Source organism: Brachyhypopomus gauderio, chromosome 12 (genome assembly GCF_052324685.1).
Source record: "Brachyhypopomus gauderio isolate BG-103 chromosome 12, BGAUD_0.2, whole genome shotgun sequence".
Lineage (NCBI taxonomy): Eukaryota > Metazoa > Chordata > Actinopteri > Gymnotiformes > Hypopomidae > Brachyhypopomus > Brachyhypopomus gauderio.
In genome coordinates this window covers 4935920-4962359 of record NC_135222.1, presented here as the reverse complement: position 1 = coordinate 4962359, position 26440 = coordinate 4935920, and the positions used below count along the sequence as shown (strand labels likewise).

The window sequence follows — 26440 nt, the reverse complement described above, 5'->3', positions numbered from 1 at the left end:
AAACACAGACTCAGACTTGGGTGCACAAAAAAAAAGAAATTCTGTGCCAAGCTTTCTTTTGCAAATAGTTTTCTAGAATGATACAGTGCCATCCTGTGGCTAAAAGCAAAATGCACCAACCCTTATGGGCTCAGACTTGATTCACATACCAAGTCTACCTGACTGCAATGTTTCCCAAAAGCACCGATTACGGGTTTTCTTTAGAACCAACACTGAAGTGGTACTTGCTCGATCATATCATTATATTTTTACTACTCTACTAACAAACATGAAAAACACAAAAATCTCAGAAAGCATTGTGAAAACTCAATAATACAATAACCCATTTTAAAGGAAATGCTTCCTACTTTAACCCAACAGTTTAAAATACAGAGCCTGTAGTCTGTATCTAAAGGCAAAATATATACTAGTAGGATCTGATATGGACTAATTTCAACTTCAAAATGTCAGCTGTTTCTAGCTATGCATACCTGTCCCAGGTCCGCCATCAGGTCTGAGAGGTGTGGAAACAAGGAAGGCACATTTTCTTCTCATGAAGCCTTTGGGGTGAAGTTGTGCAGGCCTAATAAATGTATACTAATCTTTATTTTTTTTATACACAGTTCTCCTCCATGTCACAATGAACAAGGTACCATGAATGCTGTACCTTGGCTGTTCTCTTTCTCTTCCACTGCACCACATACTCCCACGTGAACTGGTCTCAAAGTTGTCACATGGGACTCTTTTTCAGCAGGACATGAGCTGGACTGTCAACCCTTAGATCTGATGTTAATTTGTCAGCTTGAGAGGTACCTTACTTACTTATTGATTATGCTAACAATATATATATATGTATATATATATATATATATATATATATATATATATATATATATATACACACACACACACACACACACACACACACACACACACACACACACACACTTTTAACACTTGAACCATCTATTTGTCATTTCAACTTCAAGCTGAGTAGTTCACCACCTCTTCACTGCCTCTGCCATCTCAAGCCCTGTCTGCCTCCAAGGTTCATGCTACCCCCTGCAGTGGATCCACCCACCCCTGGCTCAGTTCATCTGCAGAGGTGGGAGAAATCAACCCCCTGCCTGACCAAATGTATTGCCAGACCTACTGCCAGTTTTTCCTGACAGAAGTACCAGATAGTTCAACAAAATTCAGGATTTGTAAGCCATAACAGTTATGAACTTCTAGGATGGCATCCACAGTATTTCATGTTTGATTACTTTGAATGCTTTGTGAATGCATCTGTCAAGTAGCAAGAAATTCAATTATATGTATATATAATTATACATTTGCATTAAAATTGTCTTTCAAATTTAAGTTCAATTGGCACTCAAAGAGGTTTCAGTCTGTCCTCCATGTCAGATAAAACCAAGGAAAGATCTGAACCGTTTCTATCGGCTATATAATAACAAGAATTGTGGATTAGCATCAAGATACCTAGACGTGACCAAAGCACAATGTGCATGCCAAGCTAAATTTACATATTTATGTAATTTTTTGTCACATTATTTGTATTTGTCACAGTATTTGTATTAGTCTTTTAGTCTCACTGAAATTAACTAAACATGATATAAATGCACAAAGTATAAATGTACACATATAAATGTGCCTGACCACCTGCGGATGGAAGCGAAACGTTTGCTTCCGGGTCATTAAAGAGGCCGCTTGCAGAGATTTGAGTGTTTCTACGCTCAAGTTCATAACCGATTAAGTTAGAGGAGACGTCGGAAAACAAATTTTGAACTTTTCTGTTGTTTAAAAATATTAATGCGTATAAGAAGACATCTTTCCAAGTTCGGACAGGCTTACTGCCAATTTCAAAGGTCATTCTCCTCTTGACCGTTTACATTAGCTATCGCTAGCTATCTGTATTGGAGCGTAGCTAGCGTGTGTCTGCTGGTATGTTTTATCTTTCAGTGGATTTATCTTTATGCTTCTGCTGATCTAACCATCATATGTTTTCAGAATGGGGAATTTCACGTCCTCTAATGCTGGGGGTTTGTCAGGCGCAGCATGTACGCAGTTTGTACAGGTTAGAATCAGTTTGTTTGTGTTTATATCCGCTGTGTGTGTGTGTGTGTTAGGGTTGCCACCTCTCCCGGTTTTCCTTCTATTTAATATTCGGTCCCGGTCTTCACTTGGTTAGTTCAAACGACTATTTAGTCTGTTTCTGCACACTTTAAATCCGTCTATTTTTCGCGCTGTGTCCATTTACTACCCCCCCCCCCCGTAAACAATTTACGTTCGCGTATGACAGTGTCCTTGTTTTTTGTCAGACCTAGGTGGCAACCCTAGTGTGTGTGTGTGTGTGTGTGTGTGTGTGTGTGTTTAGTCAACATATACCTTTCGTTGTTTTGCTGTTTCCAATTTAGGATGTTGTGGCCCATAACTGTGTTGTGATATTCTCCAAGACAACATGTCCATATTGCAAGATGGCCAAGAATGTTTTTAATGAAATAGGAGCCACATATAAAGTGGTTGAATTAGATGAACATAATGACGGGACCCGGCTTCAGGACACCTTGGCCCAGATGACTGGTGCCAGAACGGTAAGTCAAAACAAACATGCCAAAAACCATTGTAACCCTTTTAAAAATGTAAAGGATTAAACTGCATTGTCAGTATAAATTTAGGTTACTTTAGATGGCAATATGAATATAGGCGTATAGTTTGTACTAGGTTTAGGGAAATGTAAGTAAATTTGTACTTGGCAGTGTGTTTGTAGTCTTACACTATCCCACTTATTTCAGGTACCGAGAGTGTTTGTTAATGGCCGGTGTATTGGAGGTGGGTCAGACGCACGGCAGCTTCACCAGCAGGGAAAACTGTTACCACTTATTGAGAAGTGCAACCCGTGCTGCTTGAGCCGCACTCCAGACGGATCAGGGAGTGGGCACTGTCCTTCCACTCAGTCGTGACCCGATTTATGGTAAATTCATTTTTGCACAATTCTCCTTTCTTGTTGAAGCCCACAGTGAACCAAAAGAGGCATTGTGGCTTTAGACCATTTTCAGACAGCTAATACCATTTTTGTTATCTGAGTGATTTCCTCTAGAATTGGAATTGTACATTTCTTAAATATTTAGTATTCTTATATTTGTATAAGAATAAGGTCTGTGTTTGTTCTTAAAATTGTCATTATCCTACCTACTGATTACTTATCAGTATTGTACAGTATTTATATTAAAGTGTTTTTTCAAGAACCTTGAAGAAATGTTGTTCTTTGTCCATGCTCTAATGAAGATGGTTATAATTGCAGTGTGCACAGGCCTGTGTTCAGATAATTACAGTACACTATCCTCTGACAATGCAAGGTGGGTTCGTAGCTCTCAATTTAGATGCTGTTTAAGTTTCATAAGGTGGGGGGGATCTTCATCAGGGTATTGCATACATACCAAATTGCTACATCTGTCGTGTACTGTTCTAAAAAAATCATAATCGACCAGATTGAAGCTTTCTGAATTACTGAGCTAATCGCTTCAGAAAATGTTTCACAGTTTTGAAACTCAAAACTGCGCTCTGCTGACATTTTCAAGTCAAGTGTATGTACGAGGATCGGGAAGTTGTACATGCAGCTTGAAAAAGACCGTCTTCTCGCCACAGATGTGATGAGGAATAAAATCTAGTCTCTCCTGGACACCATGAAAACAGACAGGAAATGCACAGTTGAGTTTGAAAACGGTGCAACCATAGTAAATCCATAACCCACAAACACAATACACACTATATTTTCACAGTATACTATAAACCAGACATCGTCGTAAAATAGATACACATCTAAGGACAAGATTGTGGGGCGGATAGATTACTATTGCATGTGTAATGTTAATATACCTTAGCATTGCCGCTTAAAATGGTGTGAGGAGCATGAAACGTGTAGAAGAGAGAGAGAGGCCTAAAAGAAGAGAGCTGAGGTAACGGTTCAGTATGAATGTGCAAGTGTCCATTTAGCAAGTCGGTTCAGCACTCTGACAGCCTGCAGGAAGAGACTGTAAGTCAAGAGGACTTTGCCTGAATGCTTTGTCGTCTATATCCAATTGGAGCGCTGTAAATGGACTGTGCGAGGGCTGAGAGATGCTTCCTGATACTGCAGGCCTTCCTTCCTTGACAGGAAATCTTGACCCAGTGATTCAAAAGGCAGCCTTCCGGACTCTCTCTGGAACTTTCCTGTGTTGCTGTTGCTCTCGATGCACACTTGAAGCTGTGCACCATTTTCCGCTGTAGTAGCTTTAATGTTCGGGGGGGGGTTGGGATGTGTCCGCATCCTTCTGACATCCGCAATCCGTCTTGCTGACATTCGAGTGATTGTTGTCCTTGCACCAGGACTCGAGCTGTCCCATCGCCTCTCTATAGCGTCATCATTTTTGGTGATGAGGCCCACGTCTCATCAGCAAACGTGAAGCAGCCACTGTGATGTGTGGCGGCTGGGGTCTCGGCACACAGCCCAGCGGGCTCCCGCGTTCAGACTGATGAAGCGGAGCCTGTTCATCATTTGTTCTGTTTTTACTTGCCACCACCCTTTCTGTGCAGGATTTGTGAATTGCGGTTGTTCAATGAAGAGGGAGAACGTGTACTAATTAACACAAAAATGTGCTTGTGTGAGAAAACACTTGATGTAGTGTGGTTATGTAAGTAGTGTATCTAATGTGTTGTAATTGGCTGTTCTGTCAATATTGATGGCTGTTGTGGAGGGGAACTGATTTAAGAAGGTGGTAAGTGCGGTCCAAGTGGAGTTAAGTTCTCAGGTTTTGTTGTTGATTGAAGCACAAAACTCACCCTATTTCTCTTTAATTCAATCCTCCCCAAATCATTTCCCTATCATAATCATCATCTTTTTGGTTGTCTATCTCATCCATTAATTTCCCTCTCTCTTCACCTCTTTTTTTCTTCTAAAGGAAGGCACACAATAAAAGGGAAATTGGCTCTGATCAGTTGTTCTGGGTGTGATGATTACTGCCTGAATATTTTACACTTGCTTAAGTCAACTTTTCATAAATATACTATGTACATTTTTGTTAAGCCTATATATCAATAAAAAAACAATGGGTATGTACTTCTAAGTGTTTAAATACGTATTTATATACGTATTTATATAATATACGTATTTATATAATACAGTAATACATTTTATTTATACAATACATTATTTATACAGTACTTATTTATACAATAATCACTGATTTTTAACTTGCACTATCAACACTGCCCTTTGTGCATTGGTTTATACATTTTCTTTATTGTGACACAGAGAAATGTGGCACACAGACCATGCAAGTGTGTGTTCTAACCTCTACACATGATGGATCTACCAAAGTCTAGAATAGATGGACCCTGTTGTGCTGCATTAAGATAACTATAACTATAACTAACTCTTTAGCTGTTGGCATGCAGACTGAACCCTGCACAGTGACAAAAAAGCACTGTGAAAGATAGAATGTGGGATTATGCCTCATGTTAATTTGCCAAATTTCTGCATTTCTCCAACATCATCAAAACTTCACACACAAATCTGTGCCAACCTTGTGGATCGTTAATGTCAGTGGGTGGAAATTAATATTTTAATATTTAACCTCGATGAGTTGGAAATAACAAAAATTCGCAATACTAAATGAAAGTTTTTCCCCCAAACCACTTTCTAATATTGTTTACCATTTTAATTCACATGAAGTTGCATCAACTTTATTTTTTATCAAAATATTTTTTGCTACATTCACATTTGCACAAACACCACTTTGATTAGAGATGATGTTTGTTCGATTTTATATTGGTTTTAATGAGCACAAATTGGCGGCAGTAATATCGAAACACACTGTACGTTTAGCTTCTACCACGCACTGTCCCTCATTCTACTTGTTAGTTTTTACTGAAAGTCGAATGTTTAGCTACCAGAAACGGGTGCAGAACCTGACTTTTTAAATAGGAAAAGCGTCTGCTAAAAGCCAATTCTTTCTTGCTAACTTACAAACTGTGGTCATGTTCCCCAGTGCAGGAAACGTTTTTATCAATCGTACCACAGATATGCGTAGAAAAATCCTAAACTGTTCCTTTAACGTGTAATTTCTGCAAAAACGTAAAACACAAAAACAGGATTTTCTTGGTTACCGTAAACATGACGGTCAGAATTAACCACAGAATTAATCATTCAATAACTAAATTTGACCAGTATAGTGCGCCTCCGGACCGGACGACGGCAGCCGTGAGCTGAATCATATCCAATATTTCCAACGAAGAAGTAATCACGTCGAAAAGAATGCCGGGAAAATGTGCGCGTGAATGAATGTTTGGATGTGTCAAGCTAGTAGAACAGCGTACAGACTCTGTCAACGAAACTGCATGGTGTACTATTATTTATTCAAACAATAAAACACAAAAATGTCTGGAAGTGCTGGCGAATGGTGTCTCATGGAAAGTGACCCTGGGGTTTTTACAGAACTGATAAAAGGGTTTGGTGAGCAGTGCATGTTTCTTTGCTACATTAGCAAACGGTGGCTAGCAGCTACCTAGCGATGGCTAGCTAGCGTCCTGATGTTTCTGTTCTTCATGCAAGTATCAAAATGCATAATATAAGAAATTCTACCTATAACGTACATGATGGACTATTGACTTTTATTAACCATACCCACCCGTTAACTCACTGAATTAATTTAGTTAGCTATCTAGCATATGAGCCCGCTTTGCTAATATAGGTTGATGGGTATCTCCAGACCCAGCGTTCAGCTTCATTTATCTCTATAAAAATGAAGTATGACTCTGCGAGAACACATTGATCACATATGATGCCCCTTCGTCAGACGAGACGAATCACTAAAGGTGTGTCCTTCATTAAAGGGGTGTGTGTGTGTGTGTGTGTGTGTGTGTGTGTGTGTGTGTGTGTTCATGTTTGCTTGTGTCAGGATGCAAAGGAGCACAAGTTGAGGAAATATGGAGCATGGAACCGGAGAACTTTGAAAATCTCAAGTAAGAAATGTTCAGTGGCGCATGTCAGACTGCAGTTTTATATCAGCCAAATAGAAATCTCAGCTGTTTATTGCTTATGTATTGCAGACCAGTTCATGGCTTAATCTTCCTCTTCAAATGGCAACCCGGTGAGGAACCAGCTGGTTCTATTGTACAGGACTCAAGACTCGACCAGATATTTTTTGCAAAGCAGGTGTGTATGCTGTTGACGTGAATGTGTTCTTGTGTGGCGTCTGTACTTTATGCGCTGGTGGAACCTGTCCCCACCAGATGGCGCTGTTGATTGTTGTATTTCCCCCCAAGAACTAAGATTGTGTCACATTTAATACAGAGAAAGTATAATGGTAGTCTTGTCCAATACATTTGAATATTTTTCTGTATTGAATAAGAGTCATTACTAGTCCTGGTAGAGTTCCTGTAGTGACCATGGAGCCAGCAAATAAGCATTTGTGTAGCCAAAGGAGTAATAGATAACACCAAGACATATGTAATGCACTTTTATTATAGCTGATTGCAATGGCCTCATGCTACAATCAACCAATAAAAATGTAATAGTAGTATGATGTACACCAGGGCATTTATTGTAGTTTATTGTATTGTATTGTCTTTTACTTGCATTGCATTACCAATATGTTGCTTTGGGGATGTTGATAAATTGCAATGATCATACAATATTCAATGCCTTTTAGGTTTTGTAATGCGGGTTTATTTAACAGGCTAATACACAAGTTGAGTGAGGTTAAATTACCATCACTGGTGATGCCTTTACTTCTGCTTCCACTTACTGCTGCGAGTTCAGTGGGTAATTTAGTTCTACTGTGGTTGAGGGACATTGGTGTGTGGTTTCCTTGATGAGATACATGGGCTACATCTAACCCTACATGCACAAATAAATGGACAGAAAAACGTATTTGATTTCTCATTTCTTTCAGGTCATTAACAATGCTTGTGCAACACAAGCGATTGTCAGCGTGCTGCTCAACTGCTCGCATCCTGACATGCGCCTGGGTGAAACGCTGACAGAGTTCAGGGAGTTCTCACACAGCTTTGATGCTGCAGTAAGTATGTGCGTACTGTGAACATTAATACTAGAACCATACAGTATTACTCTGTGAGAAACTGGTACATCATTCCTGCAATACTGAAAATTTCAGTAATTTCTGTGGATTTAAGATGTTACGGCATGAAGATAAATGAGCAAGAGATAAAAAAAAAAAAAAGGTTCTCTCTTTTAGCATTGGATGAATGTTGTTTAATTATGTGTTTGTCTCCATTTGCTTTTGTAAGATGAAGGGGCTTGCTCTCAGTAATTCTGAAGTGATTCGACAAGTTCACAACAGCTTTGCCAGGTGGAACAAATACATTTTATTGTAGTGTTTAACATTTAACATCTTAAACCAGCAAAACTTACTTGGAACATAGTTTGGAATGTTCCCTATAAAAAAGTATTTCCTTTTATCCAAAGGCAGCAGATGTTTGAGTTTGATGCAAAATCATCAGCAAAAGATGAGGACGCATTTCATTTTGTGAGCTACGTCCCTGTAAACGGCAGACTGTACGAACTAGATGGGCTTCGTGAAGGACCCATTGACCTTGGTAAGGTACCTACACCTCAGGCCCTTGTGTTATTTTCTCTGAGAAGATGAAACCTGCTGAAAAGTACATTTAATTTGCTACATGCCGACTGAATTGGCACCAATATAGGTAAAAGTCAAATAAAGTGAAAGAAACTCAGTAGCCAGTTGTCTTTTGGAAATTTCTTCCTCAGCTGTTCAGAAAGTGAGTCATGTCCAAATACAGATTAGTGGTTTCCATCAAACTACAGCTGGCTGTTTTCTGATCCATGACTTTTATCATTTGCAATTTTTCAGGTGCTTGCAACCAAGACGACTGGATTAGTGCAGTTCGCCCAGTCATTGAGAAAAGAATTCAGAAGTAAGTATTGGAATTTCTCCCCCGTGATCCATAACGTTAGATTGCATATGCTAACGGTCCTGTTGGTCATCAGGTACAGTGAGGGGGAAATCCGGTTCAACTTGATGGCCATTGTGTCTGATCGTAAGATGATTTATGAGCGTAAAATTGCAGAACTTCAGACCCAGCTAACAGAGGTAAGCATGCGGAACCACTGATCAGCAAACGAAGAGGATTGGTTCACTTGAAGCAACAATGCCATTGTGATTACAGGAAGAGCCAATGGATACGGACCAGAGTGGTAATCTCCTCAGTTCCATCCAATCAGAAATCGCCAAGTACCAACTTCTGATTGAGGAGGAGAAACAGAAGCTTAAACGTTATAAAGTATGTCTACACCTCCTCATTCAGCCTGTTTGACTTCACAATCCAGCCATCTTAATGGAAGAGGGATCGCATTTGTGTTGATTAGATTAATAAGAAAATGGACACTGCTGCATTTTCAAATAAACATTTCTCTATAGGACAGTGCAGTTTAAGGTCTAATATAGTGATAATTATCATAAAGGCTATAATGAATGTACATTTTAGAAAGATTTAATGGCTTCCAAATAAGTCAAAACAAAAAAGGTCTACGTACTGGCCTACTGAGATGTGCATATGCAAACCACATCATACACTGGTCAAAGTTCACCCCATAAATGACAAGCTGCTGGTTTTCTCTGATGTGTAAAATATGTCCTTTGTCCTTCATTAAAGAGTAATGCATTTATTTATGCATTTATTATTAATAATTATTTATTATTAAAAATGTCAAAACATTACAGAACTGTTTAATTTAGGCATCATATATGCATGTGATCACAGCTTGGGTTTGTTACAATTACCAGTGAGAGTTGGCTGTGAATTTTTGGTTTTGTTTTGACATTTCGGTTCTAGATTGAAAACATTAGAAGGAAGCACAACTACCTTCCATTTATCATGGAGTTACTGAAGACCCTTGCTGAATATCAACAGCTCATACCACTTGTGGAAAAGGTACATTCAGGAAAATTACTACAATTATTTCCAAGAACACCAAAAGTGCTGTCACAATTTACGGTTAAAACAAAAAAAAAAAAAAAAACGTAAATGCTTTACATTGTTGGAACATACTTAACATTGTTTAACTGTAATGCTTATTCAAATAGACCTTCACGCATGCCACTAGAAGGTAGTGATGACTTGTTTAGTGTATAGAGGAAGTATGTCTCTGCTGTGAAGTGTTCACATGGAAGTAAGCCTTAGTGAAAGAAAAATGGTGAAAAACACTTATTAAAACTCGCATTTTGATGTATTGTAGATATTGTAGGTACTGCGTACTTCTGACGTGTGGCACAAGATAAGGAGATTAGAAAATGACCACTCTTTTTCTTCTTCCGTCAGGCTAAAGAAAAGCAAAGTGCCAAAAAAGTCCAAGAAGCAAAGTAGCATCTTTCCATTTGTCGGCCCTTTGTGTAACGTGCCACGGAAACCCCTCACCCCCACCCACCTCACTGTCTGTACCGAGAGCGCGTCCTCAGGCGAACTGGCGTGGCACTCGCAGTCCTGTCCTGTTGTCACAGAGCTTCGGAGCTTGCATGCAGAGGGGCGTTTAAATAAACCCGTCTTATTTTCATATAAACTCCATTGTTGTTCGGAACTACTCTGGTTGAACTGTTGTTGTTTTTTTGTTTGTTTGTTTGTTTTCGAGTACGTAGGACTAAATCAGACTCTTAGGTTTGATTGTGTCTGATTAAAAAAAATCAGTATTGCCGTGTTGCCTCAAATGGATTTTTTGTGACTATTTAAGCAATATTCATTTAAATCATGCTAGGACACGAAAAATTATTTTACGCAAGTTCATGCATAAAGAAAATGGCTATTATGCATCAAAATGCTATTTATACACAATCTTAAGAGGCTTTATAAAAGTATGTAAAAGAAAAAAAAACAATGTCTAAGTTTAACATGTCTGAAAATTTGCTTGTGTGTGAATGAGCTTTAGTTAGTTCAGAATTCAGCAGCAAGGTACAGTCATTATATTTTCGCTAGTTTCATTCAGTTTGTACTGACTGCATATGGAGTTCAGCTTTGACTACCCAGTTTTCCCACCTGATGTTTAAGGCCCCTAATGGCCCAAGGCCAGCATAACTGGCTCTTCACCCCCAGGCTTACTCACAGTTCGGCTGGTGCAGGAGCAGGTGTGTGGGTGTGTACACGTGCGCACGTTTATCATATCGACACACATTCTTACCTGGTCGTGCTTACATGATCGATGTTGTTGATGTCATTGAATTCTGCAGTTTGAATTCTTTGTTAACCATTGAATGGTCGTAAGCTTTTGACAAGCTAAGCCTTTGCCTTCTGGTTTTCATTGACGAGCCCAGTGTAATGATGGAGGTTTATGTTGTGAGGCACTCTTGTTTGTGTGTCTTTACCACGAGGATTAGTTATGATTTAATGCTCCAGGAAATCCTTGCCTTCTATTTTTAGCATGGGGTTAATTTAGTGCACCAGGAAATCCTTGTCTTGAATCGCTGTACTTACACGTTTGTGTCTAAGAATAGAAAGTAGTCTTAATTTCCTGTTCCTGAAATAGAACAGTAGAACAAATATTTCCATCTTAACTTGATTCACAATGTCCAAGTTTATTTGTTTTTTTTTAGTATGATGCTTTTGAGATCTTTTGAGGGTTGATGAATTTAGAGGAACTCGTGGTGATGTGCTGAAATGTTCACTGTTAAACGGTTGTAGGAGTATGTTTGATTTTCTTTGCCTTGTGGTTAGATGTACAGGACCAATAGCTCCCAAGAAAGAATCCACCCTGATTGGTATGAATCGCAGTCATACTTGGGTGTGTAATAAAAGTCTTTGCATGAGGTACAGTTGATCACGTTCACCTGAGAATACCCAAAAATGGAAATAATAATGGAGTCATCCCACATGAGCCTGGAAGGCTTTATTTTTATTAATTTTTTGCAGTGTCAGGGCTTCTGGTAATACATGTCAGATTTTGCAATGGTAGTTCTGTAAGTTCAAAATTGGATATTAGAAAAAAAATATTAATGTCAGCTTTCCATATTATATTAAAACTCGGTAGCGTAATATTTGAATATTTTGCAATACTATATTTAAATGATAGAATAAATTCAGTCTGCAGACATATTGTTGAGGCACTGGAAGGATCCTGTATAGTCTGTGTGTTTGGCCACAGTTAGAACAGTCAAAACAGTAACCATGTCTGTTCAATATCAGCTTTGCTGGTGAGCTCATATACTGGAACAAAGTGAAAACAAGCACCTGCTCTTAAGGTTATTACGTCTTTGGAAACGCCAATGACATTATTTTACGTACATTATCAAATGCCATTATCTGGTCTTGCGCACAGACCACTTAATGGTACCTATATGCTTGTAGCGTTTGTGTTCTATACCCTAAATAGACAGCATAAGACATTCCAAAAGAATAGCTGGTTTTGTTTTAGGATAGTTGTATTCCGTTCTAATCTGTATTGTTTTACATGGCAATGAAAACATTCTATTAATGCTTCTATTTTAATCTACTGAAAGGAGTAAATGTTTGATTGCCTTTGGGAAGTATTCTTAGGATGCAAGTGTCCAGAACTTGTCTGACAAGTGCCGTCAGGTTCCTGGACACTGATCAAACCTACTTCCCAACTGAAAAACATTTTTTAATAGAGCATGGACATTAATATTCAAATTTATGTAGAAATCTGTTATGTGCCAGCAAGTGCAAAAACATTAAAGTGTTTTGATTAAAAATATAAGCGTTGTATGACATTTGTTAAAGTCCTAAATACTTGTTTTGGGTTCTCAATTTCACACAAAATGGCAGCTATTAAGGACCGCTGTTTTTATTTTAAAAAACAAGTTTATTCAAGTTTTATCAAAAACCAAAAACACATACACTTCTGAACCAGTCATAAGTATGTGGCCAATGCAACACAATTCATCAAAGCAAATATATTACACGTCTTTACAAATAGTTATATTGGAAGATTGAAGTTAGATGATACTAATATATAACTGAGCTCTTTAGTTTAGCTATATACATGTTATATATAAATATCCATTCAATAAACAGATTAAGTGTATTTTAATTCTATGGCTCTTTGAACTGTCTGTCTGTTGCAAGCTGACATATCTGACTATAGAATTGTGACTGAAGAAAGCGAGGGTATGAGTTATGCTCCATCAGGCTGTACACTTTAACCTGGGCCACAGCGAAACTTGACTGCATTGAAGACTGAAGATTTTGGAAGATGGTATCTTTCGTGTGGGCATCCAAGAGAACCTAAGAAGTATTGGAATGACATTAGTACAAAGACCTGCTACAACTGGTGATGTGTTTATTAGTCTTCAGAGCTGTAATGCTATACTGTCATATTACCACACCTCTTTGGGAGACTTGTTTTTGATGAACTTTTTGTAAATGGCTTTGGCTCTGAATGTGCGCTTTGCCGGAGACTTGATCTGCCGGAACTCCTCGCAGGCAAGCCAGAACTCAATGTTCTCCTCGCAGAACTCTGTCTTCATGAAGAGGCGAAAGGCAGCCGTCCCGTCTGGAGTCGTGACAGATTGGAGAGACGGTGAGGCTTTTACCATGAAGCGGTTACCTCACTGAGACTGCTCCTGTCAGTGTCTCACCACCAATGCATAGAGCTAGAAAACCAAGTCGATACTCACATTTATTGTTCAGCAGTTTGTCCAGAGACTGGGACCACTGGTGCACCTCCTCAGGTGTCAGGCTGTATGAACAGTACACATTTTTATTACACATTCTGTCAGGACTTAAGGATTTACACACTTGCCAATATGTCTGCATACTTACAGACACTTAAAAGAACTTGAGCTGTGAAGCTCAGACCTCACCAGTAAGGTTTTGTGTGGGTTCTGGCTGGCTGGACAACAGCAGAGGTCTTCCGAAACATTGCTATTCTTGATCTCCAGTTTATCCTGTTGCTAAATATACAATACAGGACAAATATACATAAACATGAGCTAGATTATCCCCATGGCTTATATCTGACCTAACATTTTATCAATGATCGTAATCCACAATGCTTAAACACAAAAGCTTATTTAAAAAAAAAAAGACTCACGGGATTTCTCCTTGCTCCATGACTGGATCAGAGTTCTCCGAATAGATTAGGTCCTCTGTGGAACTCTCATGTAAGGTGTTTCGCATCTTTCCAGACTGTAAGAGTGCTGTTGATTTAAAGGTATCTCCTCTGTGTTTTGTTGTGGGACTTTTATACCAGCACACTCCACACTGGGGGTGGAGCCTTCTTAGAAGAACCCAAGGTTTGATTGGTTGTTATATATACTCTTGGCAGTCACAGTGGACTTGACTGATTCAAGAAAAAAGTAATAAAACCAAGACTTGAGTGTACTTAGGATGGATTGGCTTAAGACGTTTTGTCTAAAATTAGACTCTTAAGGAAATCCTATATAAGTCTGGACCTTATCTGAACAAGATTAACTTTTTAAGGGGATAGGATTTGTATATTCACCAAGTGGTTTTGTCACATGGACTGGAGTTTAAATATATTGAATGTCATAGCTGATGTGCTTAATGTAACTAAGTTTGTATTGTCAAAAGATATCACTAATGTGAAATACATGGGTGAGTTCTAATTGTGATCCACTGAGTGGGTTCTTACACATTTACTTTAGTTGTAAAATGCATGGCATTTGACTTCACCATTAACCAAACATCCAGGAAAAAGAAATGAAATGATAATAAGTGCATACTTCTACTACCAGCACCCTGAGGGCACTGTAACGCTATATCCAGCTTAGGAATGATGACAAACTCATCTAGATTGTTTTAGCCAACAAACTGGTTTTAGTTCTCACATGGTGGAAAAGTGTGTTATTTATAGAAACTTGTGCATATTTATATCTCATTAGAATACCTGGATCTGATATTTAACAAAAACACATAAAGAGTGTTTGACATTTGTTTTAGAGCTCTCATTTTTCACCCCAGTTATAAGTAATTCATAAACAACAATATTGTTCTCACCAATGTCGTCACTGGCATTTTTCCATTCATCCCACTGACTTGGTGCCTTCAGGTGTAGATTTGAATACCGTCCCAGCAATGAGATCCTTTATGAATGGCAGTACTGCACTGCCATGGAAAATGACTGAATATGCATAGATATGAAACAAATACAGTACCTGCAAATTTTTTGTTGTAATAAGAGTATACACAACATGTTTTTCTGGGCTACTGTATTTAGGCTGTAATAACCCAGTTTATTTACAGTGTTAAAATAATTTGCTATTATTAACCGTACTTGGTATGTGTACAATTTATATATAGTTACTGAATGCTTATCAAGTGCATGACTAATTACATACTTGCTAATCATCCCAATCTGAACATTTTGAAAAATTCAAGTCATCTGTAACACAATGACTTGGGGCCACTTCCTGTCGTTGTGTCAAGTCTGTCATCATTTTCCGGGACTCACGCCAGCCAGCATCAACTTCACATTTTGGCACACGGTGCTGCTAGTGGTGTCTTTACATTTTATGCTGAACTGCCTTAACAGGACTTTCCGTCTGATTGTGTATAGCACACACTGGCCCCAGTGCTCTGCAGACGTGAGGGCTACCACATGTGTTATGATGTCCAGACTGTAAATAAATGTCCGTCTCTTAAGTAGCTCACCCAGGACACTGTTGCCAAGTTTCCATGAAAACAGAAGGTGCTACAAAAGCCTGATGAGCATTGCAGTTCCCAGCAGTGAGAGATGTATTGTGCTTCAGGGTGTAAAGTATGCTACTGTAATTCTAGTTTTTATTGTCTGCTCTTATATGGCAGTCTGATCACTGAAGAACACCCGGAATGAGTTCATGTGGTTGTATCACCCACTAACCAAGCTGAAATATGGAAAGGGAGATGTTTCTGTTGTGAACATCATGATTGCACAGGGGAAATGAGAAAAGAAAGACCAAAAGACTTTCAATGTTTCTTGAAGAATTTCCATACATGCACTGTAGGTGGTAAACAGCCAGTGTTCAGAATCAGCTTTGTTGGTTTGTGTATTAAGGAAGTTAACTGAAATGCATTAAATTGCGACACTAAAATGTTGCAATTTGTAACACATTTTTCTGACTGCAACAGGTTTTTTCATAATAGAATCCTTTTCCTTCCACTTATGTGGACTGTGTACGTGTTTCTTTGCTGGTCGCGATCTGAGAGTACATCGTCTCAAAGCCAGAGCTGTCATGTCCTTCCCAAACCCACACGTCAAGTGATTTAGTTAAAGGTCATGGTAAAAAATAAAGGTCTAAATCCTGAAAGTTTAAAGTTTTGAACCCAAGTCTGAGGTCACATATGGCTGTTTAATGTGACCAAAGGGTCCTAAACAACAATTGTTGTGTTTGGTGGGTGCGCAATCACAAAATTCTTTGAATTTCAAGACCTTATGACGAACACTGACTTTTGCCTAACATGTCGCCCTGCATCTCGTGAAGCCTTTTCTTTCTTAATTCCTTGTTTTGTGAGAAGTGAAAGTGGACTGTTCCCTTTTCTTTGGTAATTGTCTTAACAGAAAAAGTGAGTTTCAAGACCTGTCTGTCCCAGTGCAGAAACCAGCTGAGGAATCAGTCAGCGGGTGACTCTGTTCAAGTTAAAGGAGACGGATACCTGATAAAATACTGCTGGTGTTCACCCGTTTGCTGATTGAAAGCAGTCAACCAGTCAAATTTATTTAAACTTTATTTAATCTTTTGATAATTACACTTTCCACTGCAACACCCAACCATTGGTTGTGGATAATAAATAGACTGTATTACATCTGTACTTAAATTAAACAGTTGAGCATTTTAAGAGGAACAAACTGAAAAGATAAAACTTGAATATTGCATCCAAATCTGTTGATTTTTGTTTTTTTTCCATTCCAGCAGACACAATGATGCATCCTTTTAATGGCCTGGTGATATCATTCTAAGATATGACCAGAGATTGAGATCATCTTTTCTTTTTCACTTATTTATCAGCCTTTAATGTCACTGCAAAGTGCGTCTTTGCTGAAGATAGTGCTGTGATCAGATGCTAGTGTTCTGTTCACTCAGCCATTTTGCTAACCACCGGATGCTAACTTTGCTAACTCTACCCTAATTCTTATCTGTTGCCCTCAACCATAATCCTTATCTCTTTTTATGGTTGACTGCAGATTTTGAGTTTGATTAATATGCTTCCTGGATTTGTTTTCATTTTCATATAAAAATATTTTAGAGTACAGCACAGCTAGACTTCTTCACATTCTCTTTTGTTGGCATGTGAGAGTCAGAGCTGGGGAGGGAGCCACTGTAGTGGGGTTGTTTTGGGGTCCTAAACTCCACCCCTTTGTGCATGAGTAGTGGGCTCCTTGCCAAGGACCTTATTGTTCCAGTTTTAGTGTTGGGAGCATATCTCTCACCACTCATCCATGGGCAGAGTCGGCAGTGAACGAATCCAGAAGTTTTTTGTACATCTCAGACCTCAGGAACCTGGGATAAGAGTCCCGTTCCATGAGTCCATACACAATCTTCTGGGCATCGTCAAAACATTCGGCTGTTGGGCTTGTGACATTCCTCTTGATGTTTTCCCGTGTCTGGTAGTCTATGTTAATCTGCAATGCAAATCCGAAACAGTAAACTATAGATACTTCAGTCAGGCCCCAATTTTTTATGGGAAGAACTTTGAGGAGGTTCCTGGGATGCTCCTTACCTCTTTAGGAGACTCTGCTTTAACAAACTGACCATAGATTTTCTTTGCTTTTGATGTCATCCTGAATGATGACTTAATCTTCTTGTAGTCCTCACACGTCAGCCAGAACTCTATGTTCTCATCGCTGTATTCTGCTTTGAGGAATGTACGAAATGTCGCCAGGCCATCTGAGGAGGCAAATGGGAACCTCTAAATTTGACAGTAATGTCCAAGCAAACAGTGTCCATTTAGTTTTTTCCATAACAGTAAAGAGAGCAGCAATAATTTATTTTGAGCAGCTAGTAAGTACCTTGGAGGAATAGGGAAGAGCTTACATTTTGATTCAAGGAGCTGCCCCAGTGACTGGGACCATTGATGGATGTCCTCTAAGCTTAACCTGCTGAGAGAAGAGGACCATGATGAACTCAAAGCATAATCAATTCAGAAGTGGCAATTGTTACATAAAGACCTCAAGATTGTAGAAAGGAAATCATGTGTTAAAAGGTCAAGTCTTGGTACCGCCAAGAAAATAGCTGTTTTGATCCTTACCTCTCAGGAGCAGATGAGTGGAAGAAGGTAAATTGTAGTCGGCACATGAAGTTTTTTCCACTATGGAGAGAAAGTTCAGCTGTTGTCGGTAATTCACTCTTCACACATGCAACCCTACGCTACAGCGTGCAGTGAGGCCTCGCAGCCTCCAATGTATAATCCATTCTATGGAGGCATAAACATCGCAAACAGTCGTAGGTTCGGCACGAGCGTAGTCAATTCTGCACTTACAGCCTCTGATTTCTCCTGCGCTCATCCATGTCCATGCAGAAATGCTTTACGGGAGGTGCAGTGATTAGGCCGGGCATATTCGAGAAGGTGTGGGGACAGTTGGATCAGAGCGTTAAACTCTGCAGCATGACCGTCCTGTTTATGGTCTTATTACACTCCACAGGTCTCTCCCCCCACCACCGCCTTTTCTATATATGCCCTGCCGTGGTTGCTAAGGGCTGGCGACACTTAGGACTCAGCAAACCACAGCAAAGAGGAAGTCCTCTAAGCCCCGCCCCCCCAGGCGTCACTTTGCAGCTCATGCACTCAAAGCATGCCCTGTTTCACTGTATTTTTAGCCATGTAAATGCATGTGTGCGCAATGAAATAACAGATAAGCAAATGGTCAACTTTGCCTGCTTTGTTTTACGCATAGCATCTCTGTTTCCACTCGGGTGAGGTATTTAAATGAACATCTGAGTCTTTATGGATGCGGGAAAATCGAATTTGGATAAGTCAGGTTTTGTGTGTGTGTGTGTGAAGTGAAGTTGTAATCATTAGTCATTTATCATAGTCATTAGCAACACTGTGGTTATATAATTTTGCCACTTGATTAACCCTTGAATGATGCATGCAAAACTCTAGAGAGTCTAGAGATTAGGCATGATGACATTCATACACCAAAGTCACCAAGTGCATGTTTGGTAAATCTTGCTGGATCTTTTCACTGACACAGGATGCATTTGATATTTCCATCATGAAATCAGCCAAGCTGTAGATTCAAACCTAGCCCTGGGCAATGCCAGGCACTACGTGGATCAGCAAAGTTAAGCAACTCAGCAGTGCTTTGCTTGAGAAAGTCATAGTACAGAGGTTATTACTCATTTCCCTTTTGCTGTCATGGCAACAGTATTTTGGCAGAGGAAGACGGTGGCAAGTTGCACTAGCAATTGGCTAGTTTCATTCCTGCTATGGGCTTGATTAACAATGGTTGGTGAAGCCTTCATGACCAATTAGGGATGTCCGGTGAAACCCCACCCCAAATATGTTCAGAAAGGCTTTCATCAAAATTGGTTCACTTCCCAACACGCAACTAATCTTGTGCAAGTTCATTTCCTTATATTTCAGTGTTCTACCTCATGAAGTGTTGAGGAACGGTCTGTGCAGACAACAGAGCCTTGACAAACGATGCAGAAATAAACGACAAGCAGACAAACTCATGTGTGCACTTGCGTTCGGATGCAAGACATTGTTTCATGATTCAGAAAAGTTGTTTGTGGCAATAATTATGACGAATTTGACAATTAATGAATTTTTCTACTCCACAGAAGTTAAGAAGTTATGTTTTTAATGCAACATCACAGTCAAGCACAACTCTGAATGCTCAATGTTTTCAATAGCAGGGGTGGGGGGGGGGGGGGGGGACATGGTATTCAGAGGCCAAAAGCAAAACAGGCCATCAAAGCACCACTGCCTGGTCCGATTACCTTTCCCAAGAAGGAGATGCGTTACGGATGATGTGCCATAAATTAGGCCACTTAAAATGTCCACATCATGGGTATAATTTGAGGTACATTCGACTAGTTATTCTTCATGCAGCAGAATTGCCTTTTTAAGTTTTGGACATCAGAAACGTAGTAAGTTTCATGCAAGGGCTAGAGAGCAGTGGGGCTCTTTTTCATGTTTAATAACACTGTCCCCAGATTAAACCAAACCAAAACAAAGCACACATTCGAGCATACTCTTATTCAAAGTAAGTTCTCACCACATGATTAATCAACGTCATGAGACCTTTAAATAGAGCCTCACTAATGTTTATGTTTGCAGGCTGAGAGCACTTTTGATCTGTATCACCAAACCATCACACCCCATTGTCGTCAGGCATGTGAGAATATTAACAGCAATTCCACCATTGATTATAGGAACAAACATTAATAAAGAGACTGCAAAAATTGTTATTTATTTAAAAAATGGATTATAGTAACAACAGCCAAAAAAATTTTTTTACAGTTTTTAATTGCACCTTTGCCTGAGAATTTGTATTAAATGTCTCTGGCATGTCTTTTTTTGATATGTGACATTTAAGAGTAGAGATTTTCATCTACCTTACTATTGTACTGTATGTTGAAACTTTTCATATAGAGGCTCCACACATCACACGCTTTCTGTTCTCCTCAGTAATTTCCCTCAAGCCACGTGCGTGAATTCTCTTCCCAAAACTTTCTGAATTTATGCTCTGAAATGACATTTGTTGTTTTGTTTTTTGTTTTTTTTATTCTCCCACAAGAAGGTGTCTTTTGGTGGAAGATGAGTACGATCCCATTCTGGTTTCATTCTATACAGGTTTTGGTAGGCCACAGATTTTAGGAACCTTGAAGTTCCTTCAACTTGTTTTCAAGTTTCTCGGCATCACTGAAACGAGGCTGATCAGAGTTCTCTATGGACCTCCTGATCTCATGTTTGTGTCAATAGATGTTGACCTGCAACCACCACTGACAGACACAATCAGTGAAAACCTTCTGAAAATGACCTGAAATGTAACGTCTGCTCAATCCTCAAAGGGTAATTTGTATTATCGATTGGTTGCCATTTTTAATAAAGAGAAATTTCTATATATCCCCTCTGTCCTTTATAGTGCTGAGTGTACCGTGAGATCTAGAAGTACCTTGTAAACATGTGCTGCTCTTCTGTAGATCATACTGGGAATTCATACTCCTTTTGTTGTATGCACAAGGGGGTGGGAAGGAATTATGGAAAATCTGATGTTTCTGCCATTGATGTCACTAACATGGTAATATGCAATATGTCAAGTCCACTGAACTGGACAGGTTACACCTTGTTATTGTAAAGTGGTACAGTCTAACAGGTTAGTGATGTGTCATGTCATGGCTGCACTTCCTGAGTTAAGACCTAAGTCATGTAGGCCAGACGAAGGTACCGGTACCACTTATGGAGCAGGTTCACTGTGAGGAGGGAAATACGTAATAACCTATTTTGGTTTGCTCTGATCCATTCAACAATGTCCATAATTCTGCATATACAGGCCTACTGGTTCCCTCCGAGCGAAACGGACTGGAGCGCACACGCATCCATGAAAACATTTCCTGCGATGTACCTCAGAAGATTGTTACTCAGTTCAAGTTGGGCCAGATTTTGGAGGTTTCGAAAGATTGTGGTTGTATGCACAAAGGGGTGGGAAGGAATTATGGAAAATCTGATGTTTCTGCCGTTGATGTCACTGACATGGTAATATGCATTATGTCAAGTCATATGAATGTTATGTCAGAGATCTCTGTGAAAGAGACACTGAACTGGACAGGTTACACCTTGTTATTGTAAAGTGGTACAGTCTAACAGGTTAGTGATGTGTCATGTCATGGCTGCACTTCCTGAGCTAAAACCTAAGTCACGTACCGGTACCTCTCATGGAGCAGGTTCACTGTGAGGGGAAATACGTAACAACAATAGTGCCTTTGATACAAGAGCAAAGGATATGTTATTAGAAGCTTAAATGATCTCACACCCTGTTCTAATTAGGTTTTATTTTCTCTCTCTCTTTCTCTCTCTCTCTCTCTCTCTCTCTCTCTCTCTCTCTCTCTCTGAGTGGGGTTTATACTTATCTCAGTATTCTTCCCAGGGAAGTTTCCTATCATGTTTTCTGACGACATATTGCGTGCATCAGTCATTCTGCCATCTGGGATATATGACAGGCTAATTTTATTTCACAGCAAAGAAGCTGTGTTATTTGTTGTTACAGTTAGAAATGCCAGAAGACATAAAAACAACAGACATGAAGAAGTATTGTAAATAGCATATTTCAAGGACTTTTGGAATTGAGCTTTCAGTTATTGAATAAACAATATTTTATACCCATGTGCTCAGATTAGTTACAAACTGACTATAAGTCATTATTTATATTATGTGCTATAATTAAGTTGCTGTAATTGATTAGACTCACAAAATTAAACATAGTCCTGGTCAAACAGAAGCAAATATTGCTAAAAATGCTTTAAAGAGAACAACAATATAGTGTAGAGAATAATGACAACATGATTAGTGCTCTTTTGTTACAGTCTGCCTTTCAAACTTGGCAATCTTCTAACAATTATGCGATTTCTAGTGACAGTCATGCCTAATGCCCACATCACCTTGTTAAGATGGTATAATGCATATGCAGTGGCCACAATTAGAATAACACCAGTGACTATGAGCACGATATGCAAAGACATCAAGAGTGTGTTGTGAAGTCCAGGGTCGGGAACCGTCCACAGGTACACCCAGCCTAGGTGCCGGTTATTATGAACGATGTCAGGGTCGTTATCGATTACCACAGCGTCATAGAACGCTCCGGAGACACCCGAGTGGGTGTTGACATGAAATACTTCCGTAGTTATAGGAGATAATGAGGAGCTGTAGCTAGGGTCGTGGAGTGAAATAGTGCGTGTCAGAGCAGAATTGGGCCCACTCGTGGATGTATGAGGCTCCTGGGTTATCGCTGTGATGGTGGAGGACAGAGAGAGCGTTCTTTCTTCATGACGCGCTGCAGCAATGGTGGGAGGAGAATGACTGATGAGGTTACAGTGGAGACTGGAATTGGTTAATGACACCAGCGGATGGTTTTTCAGGCGGTCGGGTTCATGGCATACCACAACATCCAGATCGCTGACCAGCTTTTGGTTTGCTCTAATCCATTCAACAATGTCCATAATTCTGCATATACAGGCCCACTGGTTCCCTCCGAGTGAAACGGACCGGAGCGCACGCGCATCCATGAAAACATTTGCTGCGATGTACCTCAGAAGATTGTAACTCAGTTCAAGTTGGGCCAGATTTTGGAGGTTTCGAAAGATTGTGGTTGGCAGTGACTGAAGTTTGTTATTGCTGAGTAACAGTATCCTTATATTGATCAGGTTAGAAAAATGGTCTGCATGTAGACTCTGAAGATTGTTGTTTCTTAAAGATAGCTTTTGGAGATTGGGCAGGCAACAGAAGACGTTTTTAGGCAAAAAACTGAGCTTTTCGTTATAGTGTAAACTCAGCATCCTCAGGCCAGTCATGTTAGCAAAAAGGTTTTGGGGCACAGTAGTAAGATTCGTACCGTACAGGTAGAGCTCTTGTAGTCTAGGCATATGACCGACTAGCTGATCTGGCAAAGAGAGTAGGGGGTTCTTGTATAAAGTGAGTTTAGTAAGGTTGGGCAAATAGTAAAGACTCTCACCCGGAATGGAGCGCAATTTGTTTCCAGACATGGTGAGAGTTCGAAGAGAGCGCTGGTGCCAAAAGATCCGTGGAGGAATTTCTTGGATTTGATTCTTATGCAGCATCAGAACCAACAATCCATGTAGATGATCAAAGCAACCTTCTTCTAGAGTCTCCAGCTGGTTGGAGTAAAGTATTAGTGATTTGAGATGTGTCAGGTTGTGAAACACCATCTGGGGGAGTTCTCGCAGTAAGTTTCCAGCCAGATTTAGAGATATCAAACTTGTCATGGTTTGAAAGACACCGACGTCCATCTTGGCTATTTGGTTTTTGCTGATATCCAGCTCGGTGAGATTGGCCAGCCCGTCGAACGTGTCCACGCTGAGGGACGCCAGCATGTTCCCATCTAGGAACAGCTGCTCCAAGTCCTTCAGCCTGCTGAATACCCTGGGTGGAAGGGCAGAGATGGCGTTGGAGTTCAGCAAGAGGGAGCGGAGCTGCACTGCACCGTGGAAGGCTTCGGGGTGGATGGTGTTAAGAGAACTGTGGCTGGTGCCGAAACGCTTTAGCAAGGGGAAAGACTCAAGGCATCGGGCATTGAGGACTTGAATGAGAGTGGCGTTCAGAATCAGGCGGAAGGTCTCGTTGGCTTTGAGTGGTGGTATTTCGGTGATGGGACCTGTGCATTTGACCTCCCCATCTGGAAAGCACACACAGCTACTGGGGCAGAGGAGAGCAAAAGGGAGGCATAATGCCAGGTGGAGAAGAAGAAGGATGAAGCGCATGGTCTCAGGCTGCCAAGGAGCAAATACATATGTCAGAATATTTATATCACAGGAAAACATTGCATATGCTTTATTAGGATTATTATATTTATTTGAATTAAAAATATCTTTTTCAAAAACTGAGAAGCGAGATGCCTGAAAATCATACATTTTCTATTACGTATTACAGTTTTTGACGACTGCTAACATGTGTTTGTGTATCTGTAGTCACATTTTCAAAACTCTAAACACATTGAACACAACATCAGTCTTCAGTGGCTGTAGAATTAGTTCAATTCATGTTGGTGCGGCACAAAATGCAGTCATTTTACATGTTTTTATAATGCTTAAATTTTCTATACACACAAGGTTATCCAATAACAAAATTCTGGATCATTTTTGCCTTATTTACAATTGCTTGCACACAGCATGTCCAAAATGAAAACCTAAGGTTCAAAACCCTAAATACTGTATAAAATGCAAAGTTCTGCAAAAACAAAGGCAGCTGAAAAGCTATTACTGTAATACATATTTTTGCACATATAGATCAATGAAATAAAATGAAGTACAGTAATGTACCAGGTCAGAGAGGAGCAAATATAACAATTTGTTCTGCAATCTCAAGTGCTGGTTTGGTCCTTCACAAATGCCAGATTGGTCCCTATAACAGTGACCTCCTTCTTTCGTTTTTGAATGAACTCTACCAACAACTGGTTCCAGAAGCAGAAATGGAACAGGTGGGAGGAAACACGAGAACATTTGTGATGGGACAGTGTAGCATTTTGTCATTCTCATGTCATCACAAACTGGTTTATAGACCATCCAAGAGTGATGTCCCTTTTCCTCCCGCCCTACTCACCTTTCCTCAACCCCACTACATTTACATTTACGGCATTTGGCAGATGCCCTTATCCAGGGCGACTTACATTTTTATCTCATTTTTATACAAGTGAGCAATTGAGGGTTAGGGCCTTGCTCAGGGGCACCTCAGTCATGGCCTCAGGTCTGGGAATCGAACCTGCAACCCTCTGGTCACAAGACCAGTTCCCTAACCACCAGGCCATGACTGCCCCAGTCACTAAGCCACTAAGGAACTTTTTTCAGTCTGGAGGTGGAAGGTGTATGATCATCGGCCTCATGACCAAATGTCCCTCCTGGATGCAATGGATCCAGGCTGCAGAGACATTTCAGCTGAAGACTGCCAGGGGTGAATAAGGCATACCAAGCTTTTCTATCCCAGGTGCATGGCAAGGGCCAACATCAGATGTGATGTGGATGAAAACATGTGGCCAACTGCTGAAGACCATTTAGATTACATGTAACAAGAATTTTCAGTTTTGTATCTGTTTTTTTCCCCTTGTGTGGCTTTTTTTGTATATGTGTATTTTTACACATATGGGACCATGGCTAATTATGTTTACAATTACGGTAATAATTTTTTTAGGTTAGGCCACAATTTACAGTAATGTCCCTAATACAGTAAAATATAACCTTTACTGCAAAACTGTTACTGACTCCTTTTTTGTCTAATCACCTAACAGTAAATATCACTCATTGTGTAGACAGTATGTTGCCAAAAATGTACATTTGAAAGAAAGTCCAAATGAAGCGGATTACAGTAAAAATGAACTGACTAAGGAAACAACAGATGTTACTGTAAAATATCTGTTGTTTGCTGGGAGAGAGTCAAATATTACATGTAATACTGTTCCTGTATTGCCATCAAATGTTTTTTTACAGTGCTTGTACAGTGATTGACTATGTTCATATCGAATAGAGAATATATGCTAGTGTTTGAAAGAATGATTGGATAATGAACCAGGTTTGCTGTGTTTTAACAAAGTTGATGTATAAAGAGAAAACTTTTTGTTGTGAAATGCAGAGTTGTTATTTAGTTAAGAAAATGCACTTTTGAACACAATATTAACTATTTGGCTATTTGTGTGAGGTCAATGTGTTCCTGTGTTTAGAGTTTTGACAATGTATCACAAGTATTGGGAAACGCATGTTAGCAGTCGTCAAATGCTGTAAATTACAGAATGCTTAAAAGTTAGTTTAAAGATAGCATTGAGTTA

General features: G+C 39.7%; 5 protein-coding genes across 6 annotated transcripts; 2 read left to right on the top strand and 3 right to left on the bottom strand.

Moving 5' to 3' along the window:
- Positions 1–1659: 1659 nt before the first annotated feature.
- Positions 1660–3244, top strand: glrx2 (glutaredoxin 2). Its single transcript, XM_077024588.1, has 4 exons — positions 1660–1847; positions 1990–2056; positions 2397–2573; positions 2775–3244. The coding sequence occupies exons 1-4, from the start codon at positions 1792–1794 to the stop codon at positions 2940–2942; spliced, it is 468 nt and encodes a 155-aa protein (XP_076880703.1). The 5' UTR covers positions 1660–1791; the 3' UTR covers positions 2943–3244.
- A 3013-nt stretch (positions 3245–6257) lies between these two features.
- On the top strand, positions 6258–12703 carry uchl5 (ubiquitin carboxyl-terminal hydrolase L5). The gene is made up of 11 exons (XM_077024584.1): positions 6258–6472; positions 6918–6981; positions 7069–7174; positions 7914–8039; positions 8269–8330; positions 8447–8577; positions 8853–8916; positions 8990–9092; positions 9169–9282; positions 9835–9933; positions 10321–12703. The coding sequence occupies exons 1-11, from the start codon at positions 6397–6399 to the stop codon at positions 10363–10365; spliced, it is 990 nt and encodes a 329-aa protein (XP_076880699.1). The 5' UTR covers positions 6258–6396; the 3' UTR covers positions 10366–12703.
- A 90-nt stretch (positions 12704–12793) lies between these two features.
- rgs2 (regulator of G protein signaling 2) lies at positions 12794–15199 on the bottom strand. The gene is made up of 6 exons (XM_077024585.1): positions 14965–15199; positions 14039–14287; positions 13809–13898; positions 13623–13684; positions 13332–13498; positions 12794–13230 (listed from the first exon to the last, which is right to left on the bottom strand). Exons 2-6 carry the CDS (start codon positions 14122–14124, stop codon positions 13039–13041), a joined length of 597 nt encoding a protein of 198 aa, XP_076880700.1. The 5' UTR covers positions 14125–14287; positions 14965–15199; the 3' UTR covers positions 12794–13038.
- A 114-nt stretch (positions 15200–15313) lies between these two features.
- rgs13b (regulator of G protein signaling 13b) lies at positions 15314–18606 on the bottom strand. 2 transcript variants are annotated; one of them, XM_077024587.1, is made up of 5 exons: positions 18424–18606; positions 18193–18252; positions 17979–18040; positions 17665–17831; positions 15314–17566 (listed from the first exon to the last, which is right to left on the bottom strand). In XM_077024587.1, the coding sequence occupies exons 1-5, from the start codon at positions 18498–18500 to the stop codon at positions 17378–17380; spliced, it is 555 nt and encodes a 184-aa protein (XP_076880702.1). In that variant the 5' UTR covers positions 18501–18606; the 3' UTR covers positions 15314–17377. The 2 variants fall into 2 exon arrangements, with proteins under 2 accessions (XP_076880702.1, XP_076880701.1); XM_077024586.1 differs by having other exon boundaries at positions 16675–17566; positions 17979–18043; positions 18424–18605.
- Positions 18607–20720: 2114 nt separating this feature from the next.
- LOC143528717 (uncharacterized) lies at positions 20721–24391 on the bottom strand. Its single transcript, XM_077024569.1, has one exon. It carries the CDS (start codon positions 24384–24386, stop codon positions 22470–22472), a length of 1917 nt encoding a protein of 638 aa, XP_076880684.1. The 5' UTR covers positions 24387–24391; the 3' UTR covers positions 20721–22469.
- Positions 24392–26440: the final 2049 nt, after the last annotated feature.